This window comes from Marmota monax, unplaced genomic scaffold (assembly GCF_021218885.2).
Source record: "Marmota monax isolate L192 unplaced genomic scaffold, Marmota_monax_Labrador192_F-V1.1 WCK01_AAM20220418_F8-fsc00006, whole genome shotgun sequence".
Classification (NCBI taxonomy): Eukaryota; Metazoa; Chordata; class Mammalia; order Rodentia; family Sciuridae; genus Marmota; species Marmota monax.
Window position 1 is genome coordinate 11,656,363 of NW_026693712.1, and position 23,298 is coordinate 11,679,660.

The 23,298-nt window shown below is 37.7% G+C and overlaps 1 protein-coding gene across 5 annotated transcripts in view; it reads left to right on the forward strand.

Moving 5' to 3' along the window:
- Jakmip2 (janus kinase and microtubule interacting protein 2) overlaps positions 1-23,298 on the forward strand; it is a 172,124-nt gene that overhangs the window by 123,655 nt on the left and 25,171 nt on the right. For 3 of the 5 annotated variants that reach the window (XM_046460160.2, XM_058584239.1, XM_046460163.2), the window contains 9 exons: positions 473-556; positions 1,239-1,301; positions 4,370-4,468; positions 5,619-5,717; positions 7,492-7,545; positions 8,433-8,498; positions 13,243-13,311; positions 15,891-15,968; positions 17,897-18,100. In XM_046460160.2, coding sequence (XP_046316116.1) covers positions 473-556; positions 1,239-1,301; positions 4,370-4,468; positions 5,619-5,717; positions 7,492-7,545; positions 8,433-8,498; positions 13,243-13,311; positions 15,891-15,968; positions 17,897-18,100 — 816 coding nt within the window. The remainder of the gene's footprint in view (positions 1-472; positions 557-1,238; positions 1,302-4,369; positions 4,469-5,618; positions 5,718-7,491; positions 7,546-8,432; positions 8,499-13,242; positions 13,312-15,890; positions 15,969-17,896; positions 18,101-23,298) is intronic. The other 2 variants (XM_046460161.2, XM_046460164.2) reach the window with 1 other exon arrangement.

Consider the following 23,298-nt stretch of genomic DNA (forward strand, 5'->3'; position numbering starts at 1 on the left):
AGAAAGAAAAATGTCACATTGATGTAGGACAGAAGAGGCTAGACACCTGAGCAATTTTTAGGAAGCAGAATTATCTAGCTGCAGCAGTCCAGAGTATCTATCACCTAAAAATCTCTGGACCCTGAGTCTGGAAATTCTTTTAGATTTATACTCAGTAGGGGTGGTGACATGTTAGTAGGTGGGTATATAACAGTTACTCTTTGTCCCATATTTTTAGGCTAGACAGGTTTTATGATTTTTTTTTCCTGCAACCCTAACCCTAACCCTAACCCTACAAAGCACAGTGTCCTCTGCAGAAGTTATTACTGATATCCTATGTAAAAATCTTTCTGATGAGAAGAGAACCTTAATTATGGTGTTGGGGGGGGTGTCCTTGGAGAAGCTTATATATTACAAATATCATAGGGGGGTCTCTTTGGTAGGGGTACTGGCCATTTTGCTTGTTGAGTTCTGGAATGTTCATTTTCACCAGGCTCAAGAGCAGCTCCAAGCAGAGGTGCTGAGGTATAAAGCCAAAATTGAAGATCTGGAAGCAACGCTGGCTCAGAAAGGGCAGGTAGGCATGCGGTTGCTACCTCCTCTGCAGATGCGGAATTCAGTCTGACCCTCCTCCAGCTCACTCCATGCATGGGCCAAACCAAGAACACACCTTGGCTCTCCACAGTGACCTTTCTCAAATTGTGTCAGAATGTTCACTCTGTATTTCTGTCCCTGGTGTTTTGCTGGCCAGAGTGTGAAACCAGCCACAACTGGGAATGAGGTGGGGTGAGAGAGAAGAGGCCAGAGGAAGAGGAACCCCATACAAATAGCCTAGAGTTTTCACAAGCTGCTAAGACTAAGACCCACCCGACCCTCAGCTGCATTCTTTGCCTCTATGCTACATCTATGGTTCTGCATTTTAATGTTTCCATTCATATGTATCTAGCCTGTGTGCATTCTGACCCTTTTCACTTTTTGCCTGTGTGGTCACTTCTGAGTCCCCAGAAGGCTGGTCCTGGATTATTCAGACTGAAAAAGGTAGAGGTAGCCAGTGAGAGGGAAAGGGGGTGAAATCTTCCTGGCAACTTTGGCCCCAATGTCTTTGAAGAAGGAGCTGGCAGGGGTGGGTGTCACTTACCAGCTGTTGGTAGGCAAAAGCACCAGGTAGAGAGAAGACAGCTCTGGCCAAGTGGTTTGCGGACACGTGCTCTTTCGTGCCACTCTGAAATGCTGACTGCGCGATATTCTTTGTCAAACAGGATTCACACTGGGTAGAAGATAAACAACTTTTCATTAAGAGAAACCAGGAGCTTTTAGAAAAGGTATGTTGGGCACAACACCCTAGTGGGGCAGAGGAGAAAATGACAAGAGATCCAGGAGCAGCAGGGGGTGCTCTCAGGAGTGGCACAGGGGCCAGGGAAGGGGAGGCTTTTCCGGTGCTGCTCTATTCTCTGCTGCGTGCTCAATTGCATCCCTGTCACCACCATCACCATCAGTTAAGTGGCACGTGTGCATGGCTCCACGCTGCGCGTCCTACAGACTTGAAGGGTGTGATCCCTACAACTCGCTGATCTGTTAACCATGTATATATATATATTGTACAGATATACTGTACACAGATATATATATGTACACACGTACACATCCTATGTGGTTGTCCACCTACCAAAAAAAAAAAAAACGCAGCTCCTACTATAAATATTGTTTTGTGCAAGGAAACGAACATGACTCTTAAGACTATGAGGCAACTCAGCAGATTTGTGTTCTCACATTTAACCTTTTTCATTAAGCTTGACTGTTTTTTTTTCTTGTTTCTTGTTTCTTTTCTTTTCTCAAATTGAACCCAGAAGTGCTCAACCACTGAGCCACTTCCCCAGCCTTGTTTTGTGTTTTTTTTTTTTTTTTTTTTGCTTAGAGCCTCACTAAATCACTGAGGCTGGCTGCAAACTTGAGATTCTCCTGCCTCCTGGGCCCCTGGGATTATAGGCATGTGCCATCATGAGTGGCTCTTTTTTCTCAAGAATTTTTTTTTTTTTTAAAGATGCATCCAAAGCAAAACAGCACGTCCAGGAAAATTGGTCAACAAAGTGAGATACAAAAGCATGATTTCAAGCCAGTATATGTAATTCATTTTGGCTGCCCAAACATTGGCTTTTGATTTGAGGCAATTTTACATTAACAGAGAATGATTTAAGTTCAAAGACAACTTTCTCTTTACTATTTACCTTCTACAAATTTAATCAAGGATAAAAAAATTTAAAAAACTTATATTATCCTTGATAGAAACAGAATTTGAAAGCTTATTTGAGTAATGAAAATAATTCACTTAATTCACTGGATTAGTCCAGAATTATGTAAAAATCATTTTGTAAATTGTTTCTACCAGCATTTTCTGCCTTTGACAAGTCATAAAAACTAAGCACAATACCCTGGTCAGCATGGGAAGGAAGAAACAGATGCATGTCTCCTCTCCCCCAGCCTCTAGCCCTGCAAGGTCTTATTTCCTGCATGATGTAAGACAGAGCTGAGATATAGAGGGTGTGTAGGTATCCAAAATCGAGAACTGGTGCTCTTGGGAAGGTTGAGTGTTCCTATAAGAAACCTCGTTGTCCTTAGTGCCAGCCCATGAACTCAACTCTGTGGACAGCTGATCTAATTGTTTCACTAACTACCAGGACCAGCAAATATCCCATTACTGACTCAATTCAAGATTTCAGAATGTAGAATCTCCTTTACAATCTGAGTCAATTTCTAGAGATATCTGAAAGTTCATTGAACCACTGAGATATAGAGTTAAAAAAAAAAATTGAGTTAAGGGCTGGGATATAGCTCAGTGCTGGAGCACTTGTCTAATATTTGTGAAAGCCTGGTTTACATCCCCAGCACTGCAAGAAGAGAAGAAGAAAAAACTTGAGTTGATTACATTAATTCATATCCCATAATTTCACCACCTTTCCTTTCCTATTAATTTCAGAGATGTCTAATAATAAGTGTTATTTCATTTTTATAATGAAAAATTATTCCCAGTATGTCTTAAATCTGATTTCCTTTATTTTTTTTTTTTAATTTGGTCCAAAAGGAGAAATTTTGAGCTCTGGCTTCTAAGAATAAATTTAAAAGTAAATATTTTTAACTTTAAAAGTATATGTTTGGGTGAGTAAGATTCATTCTGTGATAAAAAGAAATGGACTCTGGGTTTGTATTTCTAAATCTAAAATTTTAAATACTTACTGTGTATAATGCCCACCCACACAGCTAGTGTCAAAGGAAGCCCAAAGTCTATTGTCGTTCATAAAGATTTTCTGATCCCTTATATCCATAGATGACTCAGACAAAAAGCCTGTCTTCAGAAGGAGGCACATTTGTACACAGCTAACTTAATTTTATGTTTCATCATGTTGTATAAATGTCCTGTAAGAAAGTCCTATAGGAAAACAGAAAGAAGAGGTGTCACTTCCAAATGGGTAGACTCCCCCCACCCCAGGAAAGTTCTTATGGACCTCAGAGCTTGGTGCCCAAGAAATGTAGGGTTTTGTCTGTAAAAAAGGAGATAGGGAAGTGCTTTTCAGAAAGAAAAGACAGAGTTCTAGAAGAATCACTTCATCTGGGTAGATTGAGGTTGTCAGATTCTGGTGTGTATGTGGTTGGTCACGTGAGTACATAGAGGATTTTTAGGAATGATACTGATACATTTAAAACTGGATTTAAAGTTAGATGGTGAACAGATTACTAAAGTATTTGAATTTCATAATTAGGAGTTTGCCCTTATTCTGTAGGTAATTGGAATTTAGTGAAGTTTTGTATAAGATAAATGTTGTTTTTAAAAAATTATTTTACATTTCAAAACCCTTAAGAGCATAAATGTCAAATATTATCACCACAAAAATGTCAAGTATTTTAGGTTCTGGATGAATTAACTGGCTTGACTTAATTATGCCACATATATTCACAAATTATAACATCACTTTTACCCTATAAATCTATACAATTATAAATTGTCCATTTACAATAAAATATACTTCCCTGACAAGTGGTATCTCCAGAACTGAGAGGTGTCGATACCCCTTATAGAAATCCTTGACTTTGTTCTACTCCACTATGTCTGTCCCACAAGAGCATATGAGTAGCTCACATTTACTATTCACAGGAGCCTTGGACTTTATTTCCCAAAACAGAGATTTCTTCCATCATTTTTCTCTATGACTCAGACATCTTAGCTGGAGGATAACTAAAAGGAAAACCAAAAACTATTTTATTCGCATCTTCTTGGGAATTTTTTCATGGCCTAGATGATTGATTCACCAAGGGAGTTAACACTAGCCATGCTTGCTTTGCAAAGTTGTAGTTGCTTTTTGCAATGCTCACCTAACTTCAGGATTTACTTTATTAGATAGAAAAACAAGAGGCAGAAAATCACCGGCTACAACAGGAACTACAGGACGCCAGAGACCAGAATGAGCTGCTGGAGTTTCGAAACCTAGAACTAGAAGTAAGGAGATGATGATGATGGTGATGATGATGATAAAACCCACTGAGCACCTTGGATAGGGGCTGAAAGAAGCATTTCAAATTCATACTCTCACATGAACCTCACAATCACTCTCCAGATCTTATCACCAAGGCAACTAAAATTAAGTCCCCCAAGTCCCCCAAGCTGTGAGTGGTAAAACCTTGAGGCAAATCAGAACTGTGTGCTCACATTCAAAAACAGGTGCTTTTCAAACACCTATGCCTTTATACACAAGTCTGATGATTTTTAGATAATTTAAATAATAAATTTAAACCTCATTATGACTTCATTGCTTTTCAATAATATCCATCTTTCATTGAATCTTGACTCCGAAATGTCACTTCAAGAATTATATTTCAAAATATGTTAGAGAAAATACTTTAGTTAAATTTGAATTGCTAAATAAACTTATTAGTCTATAAAACATTTATGCAAAAGTATACTAAGAAGCAAGGTAACATGTTTTAGGAAATACTTGATTAAGTGGGGGAAATTCAGATGTTTGACTTTGGGGGTTTTTTTTGAATACAACATAAATCAAATCAGATTTTGATTGTATCATGCAAAATTTGGCTTATGGTCAAGTTGAATATGTTAATATGTAAAATTGCAAGGAAAATTACTGTATTATTTTTCTGTTATTTTACCAGTGATTTCTTCTTGAGGTTATTTCAAATTAGACCTGGATAAAAAGTTAGTAGTTTATATCCTTCAGGAAAGAAGAGTTAGGCATCTTTTACATCTACAGATCTCACTCAAAATGATTGAGTGGATTGAAAAGGCTATTTGCTACCATAAACTTCCTTGCAAGGCCACTCTTCGATATCTGAAAGTTCTAAATATTTATACAGTTTGAAACAGGAACTTCGCTTTCTGCATTTCTCTAATAAAAATATTTGCAAGAATGAATGTCACTATCTATCCATTTTTCTCCCATTTCACTTAGTTGACTGGTCAGTTTTTTTCTATTAAATTTAAGCATGAACACCTGGAGTTTAATTTTTTGGGTGGGGAGGGCAATAGACATATTGATACACTGCTGAAATTGCATAAAGAGACAACTGGTTTAGTGTTTAATCAGTTGCTCCTTATCTTAAAAATTCTCACATATTCTTTGCTGTATTTCAAGGAGAGAGAGAGGCGATCCCCTCCATTTAATCTACAAATCCACCCATTCTCAGATGGTGTGAGCGCTCTACAGATCTACTGTATGAAAGAAGGTGTCAAGGTAGGCACACATGAAATTTTTTGTTTTTAGAAATTAGAAAAACTGAGAATTGGAAAAGGGGAAATTGTTCATGATTGTTTTGTTTTTCAATCACTGAATACAAACCATGTAGGAATTGCAAATAGTCACATCTGTTGGAAAAATCAATAAGAATATAAATGTGTCACACATACATGAACAGTAAGGACACAGGCAGTCATAATTATTCAGAACAGAGCAGTTCTGTTCTAATATCTTATTTATTAAGATAATTAGCCTTAATTAATGAGGGGAAATGTGAAAGTAAGTCAATACTTCACGTAGCATATATCAAGACTGAAATGTAGCTCTGTGGTAGCGCTTGCTCAGCATGTGCAAGGTTATGGGTTCCATTCCCAGCATTGCAAAAATTAAAAATTTTAAAAATGAGAGAGAGAGAGAAGCATATTGCAAGTCTGCAGATAAAAATGTATCTGATGAGCCCCTTTGTTGTGACTTTCTAGGTGCTGTGGAATTCATTATTATGGGATTTGGGAATTAGAAGACATCTTTGAAATCATCTAGTTGGCTTGATATATTTAATTTAGAGAGGATTTCCACTTTGGAAGTGCTTCAGTTTTATAACATGTCACTTATTTAATAAAATAAAATCTACCCTTAGTGTTAATGGAATAAGGTGAAATTGAAGTATCTGCATTTCCCAGAAAATGTATTGTCCTTCCGTGTAATGAAATTGCACTGTGAGTTTCTCTTCCCGAGCTGCAGCTGTTGTGCCTCCTGCTAGTCCTGGTCTCTCTTTTACCCTCTGCATGGCCAGACTGCTCCTACTCTGAGCTGCCAAACATGCCTGCTTCAGTTGCCTTCTCTCTTCCTATCACATAGAGATAGACTTTGCCTTTCCTGGTGGCAGGGCTCTGCTGTGCTGTTGTTTGAACATGAATAGGAGGAGGGAGTGGTATAACGAGGTTAAAAAAAAGTGGGATATAAATTAGTCAATAAAATTGTGCATCTTTGGCTTCCATCACTTCAACCACTTCATAGTGTTTAAACTTCTGGCCTTCTTCCTAGGTTACATGAAAATTTGTAAATCAAAGCAAATTTTAATTTAATTTTAATTAAATGAAAACAGGGATTTTTTTCCTCAGATTTTTTCTTGGATAAATCTTAATTTAATTCCAATGGATTAGAAATCCTAATTCTAAACAACCTAGTGGATGTAACTTATATCCAAGAGAAATGATTCAGAGTTTAGCTGCTCCAAACAAATACAAGAACCAGAGTCTTCCATGAGCTATTCCCCAAAGGATGAAATTAATCTAACCATATAAAAAAAAGGAATTGCTTTGTAGTTTTCTACATTGACAGTCAAAATTAACCAAACCAGGATTCCTTTAATTAGAACAAAATCGATTCTTTATATTACCTTTTTTGATGCCTGAAACATATCATAATTGGAAAAAAATTGGCAATTATAAGAATAAAAGTTAATACCCCAAGTCCGTACTTCATGCTAGACTCTCACACAGCCTCATTCTGTACACCACCCTATGAGGTAGATATTTATTATCTCTGTTCTGCATCTGAGACAGCTGAGAATGAACTGTTAAGTAGAATTCCCAAGTTCATACGGCTGTTAAGAAGCAAGAGTGGAAACTCAGAACAAGGTATGCCTCATGGAAGACAGCCCACAGACATAATGGCCCTAAAACGACTTCACTGAATTGGTGACTGGCACTGGTAGATTGGGAAGCCACATTCATCTCTTTGACTTCAATGCATCTTCTTGATTTTGCAGGATGTGAACATCCCTGATCTCATAAAGCAGCTTGATATCTTGGGCGATAATGGGGTAAGTAATGAATTGATTAAGTATGATAAAGATATGAATGTGCCTAAACAAGAGATAAGAAATACTTACCAGTATATCATGTACATGAAATAATAGCAAGTGAGACACCATTTTCACTTACAGATGTAGCTCCCTTGGGAGATTCTACAATTTATTAAACAACTTTGCCAAAGGGGATGTTAGGATCTGCAGGAGTTAGTAGCAGAAATGGGACCTGGTAGAGTGCTTTTCATGGGCAGGTTTCAGATCTGAATGCTGACCACATCTGCAGTCATTAAGGCTAATTAACATCTGACTGTTGCTCAGAGGCATCCAGTATAAAATTAATCAGTCAGGCATTTGCAAATGCTGCTAAATACTAGGGTTGCTGGCAGCTCCATAAAAATGAAGCAGAAAGCTATAATCCTTTTTCTTTCTAAAAACTCCTTCTAGACAGGGTCGAGGCATATTAATTCAGTGGGGGATCATTCATTGTGATACTAGCTGAATGATGTATGCAAGTTCAAGCAGTCACTGTTTATTCTGAAAAATTATCAAAGGAGAAAACAAAATCTACGGAATCACATCAAAACAGCTATGAAGAGTGTTCTTTATTTTATCTGATTTCTGTTTTTCTCATAAAATAGCTATTAATGAAGTATCCTTGCAGTGACACAAAATCAAATCAGAATTAGGGAAATGTAAAAAAAAAAAAAAAAAGAAAAAGAAATCACACTTGATATGCCTCTTTCAGGTTTTGGATTAACTACTGGGAATTATTACTAAGCAATAGGAATTTGTTAAGCTTTTGTGCATACATAAAGAGTAGCATCTATGGCATTAGTTATTTTCTGTAGTATAAATATAAATATATTCAGCTTATTGCCTTTCTCTTTTATTTTTCACAGAATTTAAGAAATGAAGAACAAGTGGCCATCATTCAGGCCAGTACTGTGCTTTCCCTAGCAGAGAAGGTAGGTAATAAGTCCTATTAACATATCATCATCTCCATGTCTGGTTTAACATCTAAAGAATAGGGTAGAATATGGAGGACATTCCCTTTGCACAGGACTTTGCATTAATGAATATGTAATAAATGTAACCCAACTCAGATTGAATGAGAATATAAAATATGAGTGTGTGTGTGTGTGTATAAATGTTTTTTTTGTATACACACTGATTTAGGATAATTTTAACCTTGAAGTCCCTATAAAGTATATAATTCTTGGGGCTAGGATGGTGGCTCAGTGGTGGAGCACTGGACTAGCATGTGTAAGGCACTGGGTTCAATTCTCATTACCACATAAAAATAAATAAATAAAGGTGTTGTGTCCATCTACAGCTAAAAAATTGATAATATTTTAAAAAAAGTATATTGTTCTTAAAAAGGGGAACTTCTGGGCTACATTGTTCAATCCATCCTAACCAAGCTGGGAAGCCAGTAAAGAAGGATTTTGTTGAGAGGAGGTAACCTGGAGCACCATTCTTGTCACATTCTTCCTTGGGTGTACACATACATATTGTTCTCCATTGATTCTGTAGCTTGGCGAGGGTTCACTGCAGTCCCATTCAGAAAGCCCTGTGTAGGGACTGTCAGGAGAAAAGCATCACTGGTGTGCTCTTGCCCCCTTGTGTCCAACCATGGTAAGTGGCAAGGAAAGAAAGAAATGGAGAAGCCAGATAACTGGTTGTGTTCAGTGCACCTGGGTACAAGTGCATACTTAAGAGTCACGTGCACACCTTTGGGTAAAATTAGAGTTGTACTGTATACATTCACTGAGATGCTTTTTAAGTTCTGAGATGCAGAAAAATCTGTTGGAGATTAAATGAAACCAAGCACATATAGACAGCTTTCTCCAATCTGAAATGAGGGAATTCTACAGGTCAAAATATGTTACTCCAGGGGCTGGGACTGTATAGCTGATTGGTAGAGCACTTGCATAGCACAGGTAAGGCACTGGGTTCAATCTTTAGCACCACATAAAAAAGTAAACAAATAAAGTTATAATTTTTTTTTAAAATATGTTACTCCAAATAGTGACACAGAAGGGAAAAGGTAGATGGGGGAAGGGAAGAGCAAGAAAGAAGTTTTTTTACAAAATAAAAAGGATACTTAAGAAATATTAAATTCTCCTTTATTAATCCTGATGTAGGGAAACCAAGTGTTGTGGGGTTTTTTTGTTTTTGTTTTTGTTTTTAAAGACATTTATTTTTGCTAAGCAGATTGGCACATGCCTGTAATCCCAGCAACTTGGGAGGCCGAGGAAGGAGGAGCACAATTGTGTTCAAAGCCAGCCTCAGCAACTTAGTGAGACCATGTCTCAAAATAAAATATAAAAAAGGCTGGGAATGTGGCTCAGTGGCTGAGCAAAAAAAAAGACATTTCACTGACCACTGGAGAAATTTTAATATGGACCAGGTATCAGATAATGAGAGAAATTAATGTTAATTCTGCAAAATATGAAAATGGCCTTGTAATTTCTTTCTTTTTCTTTCTTTTCTTTTTTTTTTTTTTGTCTTTTTAAGGCTTTATTTGAAAGAAGTGCATGTTGGAGTGCTTACATGTGAAATGATGTGAAAGCTGTGCTTTGCTCTTTTAAAATCTGCTTCCCTCACAGTTTACTTACTAACCCAATGGCTTTCCTCTCCTTTCTCCAGCAGATTAGTAGCAGCACATTGTCCCTAACCCAAAATCCAGGTCCAGAATCCAAAATTTGACAAGGGGACCCCCTGGGATTTGACTTACTGCTTACTTTTCCAGCACCTCTTCTTCACTTGCTCCCTTTCTTCCTCCATCTCTGTCTCTATTCCTAGTTCCTTTACCCCATTCTTCTTACCTAGAAGATGCTCCCATCTTCCCATTTTCTCTCTGTCTGGCTAAATTTTTGTATGTATATGGGATGCTAGGAATTGAACCCAGGGTCTGGCACATGCTAGGCAGGCACTCTACCACTGAGATACATCCTCAGCCCTTTTTTAGAATTTGAAATATGTTCTCACTAAGATGTCCAGGCTGTCCTTGAACTTACCATCATGCTGCTCCAGCCTGGGATTACAGGCATGTGCCTTCCTGGCTAAATCCTAATCAGAAGGCTTCCCCAGGCAGGGCTTTGCTCTCACCATGTTCTCAGTGTTTTCACACTGGCCTGTGCTTTGCTCCTGGGATTTTAACCTTTGCATTGCACCTTCCCATTTACTTTTTCCTTTTGCTGTCCTTCCCCATTTATCTGCCACTGGACTCTAAGCCCTATGGGGTCAAAGATGGTGTCCTTTCTCCCTCCCCTTTCCCCTCCAAGCTTTCCAACCAGAACAGCAGGTGAATAGGTGATCAGTAAATGTTCACTGAAGAAGTAAACACATGAATTTGTGAATGCTCACAGGATACAGTTCCTGTGACCCAAAGGGAGAAAACATAATCGTCCTGCCAGTTCTAAGTATTTATTTAGTAATGGTAGAGAGTCTCATGAAGTTGCGTTGTGATGGACTGCAATTCTTTAGTGCAAGAAAAACTGCCTTGAAAACTACCAAGAAAATGGGGGGGGGGGGTAATTCTATGAAAGGTATAGACTAGAGAGATGAAAAGAAAAATGACCTTGTGTGCTTCATATTTATTTAGATTCAACAATCTAAATCCATTGATTCCCTGTGTGAGTGTGGTGCAAAGTACATTCAAACATAATGAACACTTGCACTGTGTCTCTTTTGAGCATTAACTGTTGACTCTAAGCATTATTATCATTCAATTTTACAAAGAGAATCTGAAGCACAGAGAAGGTAGGTCTTCTTCTGTGTGACTGCACAAGGTCACACAGCTAGAAGTTGATTAGAGTCAGAGTCAAGGCCCAAACTCCATAATCTTAATGTTGATCAAACTCCTCATCAGGCATCATATTAAAAGCAGGCAGTAGACTGTGCCGAGCACATGGGAGCTGAGTTATTAGCACTGTGGTGAATTGGTGCATGCCTCCACTTACCTCCTTTGCAAGTCAGGTGTCTGTGGGGTTCAGTTGAACAAACACAGAGTGATGGTATGAGCTGAGCACTGGGTTAGAAACTGAGGAACCAGATGAATAAGACATAATCTGCCCTAACGTGCTCATACTCGATGCAACTGCTTTTTGGAGCAGATCTTTGCATTTCACAGATCACAGTCACTTCCTACTTTGGGGGACTCACAGATAAGATTCTACTCCCAAGTATTTCTGAATGTCAGCCTTGAGTTTTCTGAAACCATGAATTTGAATAGCATTGTACTATATGGAAGTTCTATCTTTAAAATTAAAATATAATAATAATGAGTTTACATGAGAGAACGCAGACCAGGTACTGCAGTAAACACTGTACATATGTTATCTCATTGTTTCTCACAACCAGTCTACATATGTCTCTATTTTAACTTCATGCATGAGGAAACCAAGACTGAGGGTATTCAGTAACTTGTCCTGGAGTGCACAGATTGTAAGGGGCAGGACCCAACATAAGGATCTATGCTAAAGCACATAATTAAAGATTCACAGTACTCTCAAAAACCTGATTTAAAAAAAAAGAACTTGCTTCTCTATAACAAATGAGCCATAAGCAAAAAGAAATATTTTAGTAAAACTCAACAGTATAAAATAAACTGTGGCTTTGAAATTTTTTCAAGAAGAAGGCATATGTATGTACAAAGAACGTGGAGAGTATCTTTCCAGCCTATAGGGAAAGAAACACCACCAAAGGGTGCTGAACATGATGTCTGTCTGTAAACACTAAGGCTCTACTATGCTGAAGTGCTCTGTGTACCACATAATGTACCTGGTGGAGAAGAACACGAGTAAATGCAGCACTTGATGAATAGTGCTTTACGTGGATTTTCTTTCTTTAACCTTCAGATTACTATTAACCCACTATATAGATAAGAAACTTGAAACAGAGAGGTCAGGTTAGCTTTTAACACCACACAGACATGAAAAACTAGAAAGCTAGGGTAGTCTCCCTGCAGAGTCCACACACTTAACCATTAAGCCCAGTTGCCTTTCTAACACATCAGCTGTTGGTTAACTTGATAGAGACCCATTATAATAAACCATATATGTGGTACGCTCACACTGTATTAGTCATAGTTTAAAATCATTCAGGGTATTTTTCAATGCTATCATCAATACCATATAACATAATTATATGTTCTGAACACTAGGAAGATAAGTCCTTTATATGTGATTTATTAGAAATGCCTCCACTTAAAAATAATTCTTTATCACTTTGCTCTAATCAGTTATTCCTACTAAAAAATCACTATTACTTATTATCTATCCTTCCTCCAACCTGGATATAGTGTCCTTTCTGCTGGGGATTTCCTTTGCAAATTTCCCCCAGGTGTCTTTCACTCTTGCTTTAGACCTCAGTGCAATTGCCTCTTCCAGGAGAGCCTCCCAAGGTGTCCTCCAGTGGGAGCAAAAGCCTGGTTGGTCTTGTTCACCACTGCAGCCCTAGCACTAAGCATAGTGCCTGACGAGAGACAGATGTCAGTGAAGGCATTTGTTGAATTAAATATGCATGGAAGACTCTAGCCTTATATCTGAACCAAGAGAAAAGAAAATGCATTAAGTTTTCACTAGAGTTCTCAGCCTGCTAAGATCTAAAGTGGGGAGACTGAGGAATGAGGAACCCATTAACAGCCTGCAAGGTGCATGCCAGATCACTCAGTCATGTCAGATGTTTTGTCTTATTAATCCCTAGTGGATCCAGCAGATTGAAGGAGCAGAGGCTGCCCTACACCAGAAAATGATGGAATTGGAAAGTGACATGGTGAGTGCAAAGACAAAGTACCATGAAAATTAGCAAACATTTTCAAGGCAAATGGAAAATGAAAGTTGCCTCTTTGGTTTGATCCAGCACTAATGGAAGTTTGTAATTTCCCTGTTTGCATACAAACTGTGGAATAAAATTTGAGAAGTATTCAACAATTTCAAGTTATATTCTCCAAAAAGAGCATTTTACGTATTTTGGTGATATTTACAAAACTAAAGCTGCAGAAAATTGAATAAGGTGTTTTCTTTTTTAGGCTAATTTCTTTGCTGCATAGAATTATCAAGTAAAAATTATAGAAATGGTGACTGAAAGTCTGATGGCTTAAATTCCCAAGCCACCTCACGTCTGTTTGGATGATTATTATTAAAAAAAAATAGAAATCAACAAGTGTTGGAAAAAATTATGGAGAAATCAGATTCCTTATACACTATTGGGAAAGGTGCAGCCCCTCTGGAAAACAGTATGCTGATTACCCCCAAAAATTCAAAACAGAATTATCATACAATCCAACAATATCACTTCTGGACACACACACACACGAATTAAAAGTAGGGTCTGGGAGATTTGTGCACTCATAGTCATGGTGACATTATTAACAATAGTCAAAAGGTGGAAGTTATCAAAATGTCCATTGATAGGTGACTGGATAACAAAATATGGCATATTTCTAATATAAGTTAGCCTTAAAAGGGAAGAAAATCTAACATAAGCTACAGTGTAGATGAACTTTGATGGCACTGTGTTCAGTGAAATCAACTAGTCACAAAAAGACAAGTACTGTATAATCCCACTCATGTGAGTAACTAGAGTAGTCAAATACATAGAAAGAATGAAGTTCAAATTATTTTAGGTGCATGTACAAATATGTGACCATGAATCCTACTATTATGTCTAGTCATCATGCACCAATTAAAAAATACGTAAAAATAACAAAATCACTATTTGATTTGTAAAGAGAGAAAGAGAGAGAGAGAGAGAGAGAGAGAGAGAGAGATTGATTGTTGTTACCAAAGATTGAGAGGAAGAAAAAATAGAAAGGTATTTAATGAGACTAGTTTCAGTTTTGCAAGATAAAAAATGTTTGCACATTAGTTGCATAACAATATGAATATGCTTCTCAACACTGAACTGAACATTTAAAAATGGTTACAGTGGTAAATTTTATGTGTAGTTCAGCATGATGTTAAAAATTAAATTCCCAAGTGTCAGAATTGGTTATTATTAACCTACAGCGATGTATAAAATTTTATGACAGAATTCATAAATATTCTCATTATCATTAAAAAAGCATACAGTATATTCCTATCAGAGAATAAAAACAACTTGTATTTTTATAGCATATGAATAATTTACTTATGCTCTATGTAAAGTTACCAAAAGGAATAGACTCTATAGTCAAAACATATAACAAGAAATGTCTATGTTCAAAATTACCCTTGAAAGCTCTTGAAATGCACAGTTACTAATGAAGCAATCAGCCTGTATCAGCTGGCTATAGGCAGTGGAACCCAGGGGTGATAAGAATGTCAACAGCAAAATTGCTTCATGTTGTCTCAAAGTCCTGCACCACTGAGGCTTCCCCAGGACAGGAAAAGGTCCTTATCCCTTCAATTAAGCACCCAAATAAATAATTGACTTTCACTTGTGACTATGCTGTACACAAAGATGCAGTTTTAAATCCTAATGGCCCAATGTCCAGGATATGAGAAGCCCACAGGAACTGGGAGCAAGGGAGGAAGCATCAATGCTGTCTCCAGCTCACAGCAGGTCTGAGACAAGGGCAGACACCTGCTCATCAAGGGGCAGCATATGCACAACTGCCCACCCCACCACAATGTTATTTGTGTCTGAGTTTGCTAATTGTACACAGACAAATTTCAGTAAGTTAAATTTGTTTATTATACAAATTTCACAATATTCTTAAGAACATATACTATCACGATATAGAGTTGGTCCCTTTGTGCTCATAGGACTCTGGTTCCAGGACCCCCTGCCAATACAAAATTCACAGATGGACAAGTCGCTTATATAAAATGGCACGGTATTTGCATATAGCTGGCACACATCATCTTATATCCTTGACCTCATGTCTAGATTATCTGTTATACCTAATACAATGTAAATGCTGCATAGTAGTTTTTATACTGTATTTTTATAGGAAATAATAAGAGAAACAGTTTCTACGTGTACAGATGTACAATTTTTCGAGTAGATTCACTCTGCATTTGGTTGAATCTGGATGCAGACCTGACCATATTTACACAAATGGACTTATTATTTAACACATAGCTTGTCAAAATGTGTGCTTAATCACATTGTCTCCAATAAAAATCTTGGAGCATTCCATGTGGATTTTTCATTATGTCTTTTATACCTCAGTCCTATTGATTTTCATATTCCCTGTGTGAGACTGTGAACATCAAACTCTTTCCCTAACAAAAGTCTCTGATTCTACAAATACTAGTGATTTGTTGTTTCATTGGAATTCGTGAAAACATTAATCAGTGTGATTTATATACCACTTTCTATTTAACTAAGCTGACTCTTTTTCTTTATCAATGTGGCCCTTATTATAGGAACAATTCTGCAAAATAAAAGGCTATCTGGAAGAAGAACTAGACTACAGAAAACAAGCTCTCGACCAAGCATATATGGTAAGTACACCGAGCAATGGAGCCACCCAGAGAATTTACAATTGTACGCTATGGAGTCAGGGATTCTACTTAATTGGTCATGCTGTGTATTTGAGCAGACCACAATGTACAGGCCATATACTTACTGGTTTCTGGTTCTAATTTTAGAACAAGAACACCCTCACTCTTTTCTTTTATAGTGTTCTTAAAATGTTAGATAAGTATACTTTATTTTTTAAAAAAATAAATTTAGGCTGTTAAATAACATTGAGACACATTGGATGGCAGTTTAGATGAAAAAGAAATTTTATTTAAGCAACCTAGACATTTGGGAGTCTAATCTAGTGGTAGAGTAATAATGTTTTTAATGTTTGTAATGCAGATTTTTAATTAATTTATTTCTTATAATTACCTTGTAAGACATGGATATCACTATTGCTATGTTACATATAAGGAAAGTCTTGAGAGTAAAACAGAACTTTCCTAGGCCAGTCAGTGGGTATTGTATAGGTCTGGCTTTAGATTCTGTGGTCTTAGCTCTGGTCTTAGCTACCCTAAACCAGGCACAGCAATAAGGCTATGTCGGTAAGTGGACTCTGCCTTTTCCTCCCCCACAGATATGCTAATAGAGACTCATGTTTGATTTCTTCTCCATCAATTCATATTGCAGGATTGCTAATATTGGACTCCAACTCCTATTTCCTTTCTCCTTGTGCCCTGCCCCCATTAATTCATAGTAATAAATCAAAAGAAAAAGAACAAACCAGAGGAATATTTCAAGAAGCTGCTAACAGAGGTTTTTATAATGCTTTCCTGGAAGCAGACTGAGTTACTTTGGGGGAAGAGTGATACACTTAGCCCCTTATTATAACAAAGATGAATTAGTCTTCCCTCTCCAAAATGAATAAGAGACTCTGGCATTGTTTGAAAGGAAAAGAAGAGAATGACAATTGGTTACTACTTAGAGAACAAAGAAGCAAGTGATTTTTTCCCCTCCCTTCCTACCCTTTCACCCTTGTCTCTTTTTACCTATACATACTAAAATTGAGCTGGGTATGTATGTGATTCCCAAAAGTATTGAGTCCTCATTTAGAAAACCATATTTAACTTTTCAAAGACAGATATGCTTAGTCAAGGCTAAGAGCTAGGAAAATATCCCCATCACGACATGCTCAGTTACTCCTGTCAAAAATCATAGGAGGCACAATTATAGATTTTGGGCAACTGTATTTGAAGAGTATAAAAATACAAGTACAAACCCTGAGCCGTAAGAGACAGTAGAATCTTTTTATCACTCAAAGCAAGCATTCACAGAGAAATGTTAGCACTAGAGCTACCATAAATCTCAGTGTATTATAAACAGACCAATTCCAAGAATCTAAGCCATATTTGAATCATATTCCCCAATTTTTGTTTCAAGGAAAAAAAAAAACATGGAGACCATCAAGCCATCTTCAAGTACAGAGAATTGTTGTGTGAAAGAAAGGCAGCATTTTGTGGATGAAACATATCTTCAATTTCAAGTATTTTGTTCCAACTTAGATCACTTAATTCTAAAAGAATGGCCACCATGATAGATGCTTTTAAATTTCTGAAGGGCTTTTAAATGAGAGAATAAACCTATTCTCAGTTATACTTGAGAATAGAGGGAGGTATGGCTATTTTAACAAAGGGCTTTCTAAAAATGAAAAGTATATGAAATGGTCAGGATCCCAAGACAGAGAATGAATGAATCTCTGCCACTAGAACAGTTCACAGGTGGTCTTCCATCATAGGAGGAATATCCAGAAGGGTAGTTGGGCTGGAGAAACTTTGAAATGTCTTCTATCACCAGGATCCAGGGAGACTCAGGCACCCCTCCATGTGCATATCCACCCACACCTGTACATTCCCACACCACACATAAATGCTCCATTCCAAAGTTAGACCTTTCTAATTCTATTTGCCAGAGAATCCAGGAACTAGAAGCTACTTTGTACAATGCTCTGCAGCAAGAAACTGTTATCAAGTTTGGTGAATTATTAAGTGAAAAACAGCAAGAGGAGCTGAGGACGGCAGTAGAAAAGTTACGGCGGCAAATGCTGAGGAAGAGCAGAGAGTATGACTGTCAGATTCTCCAGGAGAGAATGGAACTCTTACAACAAGCCCACCAGGTGAGGACCAAGTCCCTACATCCGTGTAGGCCAGTACTAAGCAAGTGGGACTTAGTATGAAGCACATGGTGTTGAGTATAAGTACGGAGAAGCTCAGGAGATTTTTAGACACTAAAATAAATATTATTTTCTACCGTCACTCAATACAGGATGGCAGTTTGTAATAATTCTGTCTTCAGAAAATTGGTATTTCAGAAGCACTGCATACTGCTATCATTTTAGAATTACTTTGTCATGAAATATCCTTTGAATCTCTTGGAGCAGAAAGAACACTGTCTCTCCAGGGCAGAAATACTGCTTTTCTCCTATTACTTATCCTAGTCCATAACTGAGCCTAAAAAATAATCTAATCAGGGTGAAAAAGAACAGGGCTTCTCTTTATTCCCAGAACAAACAGCAGCAACAACAAAACCTGGAAGCTATCTATACTAACTGACATTTGATGTATGTCAGGAACTAAACCAAAGGATTTACTTAAACCATTTTATTTAATCTTCACAATAGCCCACAAGGTAAGTATTCTTATTATCCCAATTTGGAGACAAAAATCACACAGATAGCAATTTGCCCAAGATCAAACAGAGAGTAACAGAGCTAGGATTACAATCCAGGTCTGCCTGATCCCAAGACCGGTGTGTATAACCGTTGTTCAGTACTGCACTATGTAGTTTAAATCATCTATGGCTCATATTCATCTAAACCAGCAAGACTTAAAATAGGACCTGGTGTGGTGGTACACACCTGTAATCCCAACAGTGTGGCAGAGGCTGGACTATCACAAGTTCAAGGCCAGCCCTGGAAATTTTAGAAAGATCCTACCTCAAAGTAAAAAAAAAAAAAAAAAATCAAAAAGGACTGAGGATCTAACTTAGTGGTAAAGTGCCCCTGGGTTCAATCCCCAGACCAATCAATCAATCAATCAATACTCAAAATAGGCATCCTGGACTAATTTCCAACTAAAATTCTTAACTCTAATTCTTCATTCATGTTTTATCTTGACATATGAGGGATAAGGCCCTGGCCAAAAAAGCAGATTCAATAAGAATTCCAGAATTGAAAATGCCAGGCTATAGTATTCAGTATTGTAACAAGAAACTGGTCTAAAAGCCAGATAGTATATATAGAAACTGAAATCATGTGGCTATCAGTGATGGAGGTAAGTGAAAAAAGAATTGAGGTTATAATATGGCACCAATAAGAACAGTTGGGAACTTGAAATTGGCAGTCTTCAGAAGCAGCCAGGATCTTTGCAGGTCTTTAGAAGCTATTTACCCAAGTTAGCAAGGAAGTCTGAAGTACTTTGTCCCAGAGACAAACACATGTGTGGTTCTATTGACTCACTGTCAGAGCCCATCACAAAGGCCTGGATTTTGACCCATGTAAATTCTAAAGCCTTTAATAATGCGACTCTTTGGCACCCTTTGCGTTACTCCATGCATTCATTTTTTTTCTATCAAGGGCAAAAATGACATTTAATTGATTTCAGCAAATTGAGAGTTATGTTTTAGAACCACAGAAATGTTTATTTTTGAATGAACTAGTTGATATCTAAATTTATGATTTTAAAAAAAGACAGTTTTCCCATTTGAGTCTCTCTCCTCAACCAGTTAGCTGAGGTACTTCACTCCTGAAAGAACAGCATTTATTTAATTGACCCAGCCCGAGCTAATAGGCATATTATATTTGTTAGCTTCAGAGAGTTCCATTGACATTTTCCATTTCCCCAGCAGTTGTTCATTAGGACATGCCTTTTCCAGTTATTTCTGACTTTTCTTTCCTTTTAAATAGTAGCTTATTTCTGGGAGTTACTTCAGAAAATATTGGTCAGGATTTGTCATATATAATTATGTAATACAGTCTAAATGTGGAGCATATCACTAACCATTTGTTAGACATATCTGCTTAAATGTTTCAGAGTAAATTCAAATATGCATCCTTGTTCTTATAGCCTTCCCTCTTTTCTCCCCATATGCCTCTGCTGGTCAGCAGAATGACTTTATCTCAAATCACCTCTGCTGGAAACATTCTGTCCTTTGCCTCCAACAATTAAAGAACCCCTGCATCCAGCTGGCATTCCCCACCAAATGTTTTTGAGGCTGGTCCATTTTGTTCACACCTGTTACTATAGGCATGTTCAGGACCTTCAATTACTGCTACAGCTTTCAGATGTTCCAAATGTTTCCTGAAGTAACCCAGTTCTATCATCTCTGCATTGATTCAAACATTTAAATGTATTTCCTAATGCCAAATACTGTGCATGATAGAGAATTCACCGTAGATCCTGCCTTTACAAAATTTAGGAGACAGTTATGACATTACTTGATAAGTGGCATTTTTAAAAGCACCTGCAGGTGCCATGGGGACCTTGTTATGGGAAGGCTTCCTGCTGTCGTCTTTTCAGTCTACTGTGCATAACACCACAGGTTCTTTTTTGGCTCAGGGATTGAACCCAGGGGCATTTAACCACTGAGCCACCTTCCCAGCCCTTTTTATTTTTTATTTTATGACAGGGTCTTACTAATTTTCTTAGGCCTTTGCTAAGTTGCTGAGGCTGACTTTGAACTTGTAATCCTCCTCCTTGGCTCCCTGACCCCACCCTGCCGTGTCACAGGCATGCACCACCACACCCAGCTCCACCACAGGTTCTTTTTTATTTTTATTTATTTTTTTTTAATTTTTTATTGTGGGTTGTTCAAAACATTACAAATTCCTTCACATATCATATTCCACACTTTGATTCAAGTGGGTTATGAACTCCCACCTTCACCCCATACACAGATTGCAGAATCACATCAGTTACACATCCATTGATTTACAAATTGCCATACTAGTGTCTGTTGTGCTCCGCTGCCTTTCCCATCCTCCACCCTCCCCCTTCCCCACCTCTCCCCTCCCCTCCCCTCCTCTCTCTCTACCCCCTCCACTGTATAACCCTGAGGGTCTCCTTCCATTACCGTGCAATTTCCCTTCTCTCTCCCTTTCCCTCCCACCTCTCATCCCTGTTAAATGTTAATCTTCTTCTCCTGCTCTTCGTCCCTACTCTGATCTTAGTTACTCTCCTTATATCAAAGAAGACATTTGGCATTTGTTTTTTAGGGATTGGCTAGCTTCACTTAGCATAATCTGCTCTAATGCCATCAATTTCCCTGTAAATTCTATGATTTTGTCATTTTTTAATGCAGAGTAATACTCCATTGTGTATAAATGCCACATTTTTTTTATCCATTCATCTATTGAAGGGCATCTAGGTTGGTTCCACAGTCTTGCTATTGTGAACTGTGCTGCTATGAACATCGATGTAGCAGTGTCCCTGTAGCATGCTCTTTTTAGGTCTTTAGGGAATAGACCAAGAAGGGGAATAGCTGGGTCAAATGGTGGCTCCATTCCCAGCTTTCCAAGAAATCTCCATACTGCTTTCCAAATTGGCTGCACCAATCTGCAGTCCCACCAGCAATGTACAAATGTACCCTTTTCCCCACATCCTCGCCAGCACTTGTTGTTGTTTGACTTCCTAATGGCTGCCAATCTTACTGGAGTGAGATGGTATCTTAGGGTGGTTTTGATTTGCATTTCTCTGACAGCTAGAGATGGTGAGCATTTTTTCATGTACTTGTTGATTGACTGTATGTCCTCCTCTGAGAAGTGTCTGTTCAGGTCCTTGGCCCATTTGTTGATTGGGTTGTTTTTTCTCTTATTGTCTAATTTTTTGAGTTCTTTGTATACTCTGGATATTAGGGCTCTATCTGAAGTGTGAGGAGTAAAGATTTGTTCCCAGGGTGTAGGCTCCCTATTTACCTCTCTTATTGTTTCTTTTGCTGAGAAAAAACTTTTTAGTTTGAGTAAGTCCCATTTGTTGATTCTAGTTATTAACTTTTGTGCTATGGGTGTCCTATTGAGGAATTTGGAGCCCGACACCACCGACTGTAGATCGTAGCCAACTTTTTCTTCTATCAGACGGCGCATCTCTGATTTGATATCAAGCTCCTTGATCCATTTTGAATTCACTTTTGTGCATGGCGAGAGAAAGGGATTCAGTTTCATTTTGTTGCATATGGATTTCCAGTTTTCCCAGCACCATTTGTTGAAGATGCTATCCTTCCTCCATTGCATGCTTTTAGCCCCTTTATCAAATATAAGATAGTTGTAGTTTTGTGGATTGGTTTCCGTGTCCTCTATTCTGTACCATTGGTCCACCTGCCTGTTTTGGTACCAGTACCATGCTGTTTTTGTTACTATTGCTCTGTAGTATAGTTTGAAGTCTGGTATCGCTATACCGCCTGATTCACACTTCTTGCTTAGCATTGTTTTTGCTATTCTGGGTCTTTTATTTTTCCATATGAATTTCATGATTGCTTTCTCTATTTCTACAAGAAATGCCGTTGGGATTTTGATTGGCATTGCATTAAACCTATAGAGAACTTTTGGTAATATCGCCATTTTGATGATGTTAGTTCTGCCTATCCATGAACAGGGTATATTTTTCCATCTTCTAAGATCTTCTTCTATTTCTCTCTTTAGGGTTCTGTAGTTTTCATTGTATAAGTCTTTCACCTCTTTTGTTAGGTTGATTCCCAAGTATTTTATTTTTTTTGAAGATATTTTGAATGGAGTGGTTGTCCTCATTTCCATTTCAGAGGATTTGTCACTGATATACAGGAATGCCTTTGATTTATGCATGTTGATTTTAAATCCTGCCACTTTGCTGAATTCATTTATTAGCTCTAATAGTTTCTTTGTAGAGCCTTTTGGGTCTGCTAGGTATAGAATCATATCATCTGCAAATAGTGATAATTTAAGTTCTTCTTTTCCTATTTTTATGCCTTTAATTTCTTTCGTCTGTCTAATTGCTCTGGCCAGTGTTTCAAGAACTATGTTGAAGAGAAGTGGAGAGAGAGGGCATCCCTGTCTTGTTCCAGATTTTAGAGGGAATGCCTTCAGTTTTTCTCCATTCAGAATGATGCTAGCCTGAGGCTTAGCATAGATTGCTTTTACAATATTGAGGTATGTTCCTGTTATCCCTAGTTTTTCTAGAGTTTTGAACATAAAGGGATGCTGTACTTTGTCGAATGCTTTTTCTGCATCTATCGAGATGATCATATGGTTCTTATTTTTAAGTCTATTGATGTGGTGAATAACATTTATTGATTTCCGTACATTGAACCAGCCTTGCATCCCAGGGATGAATCCTACTTGATCAT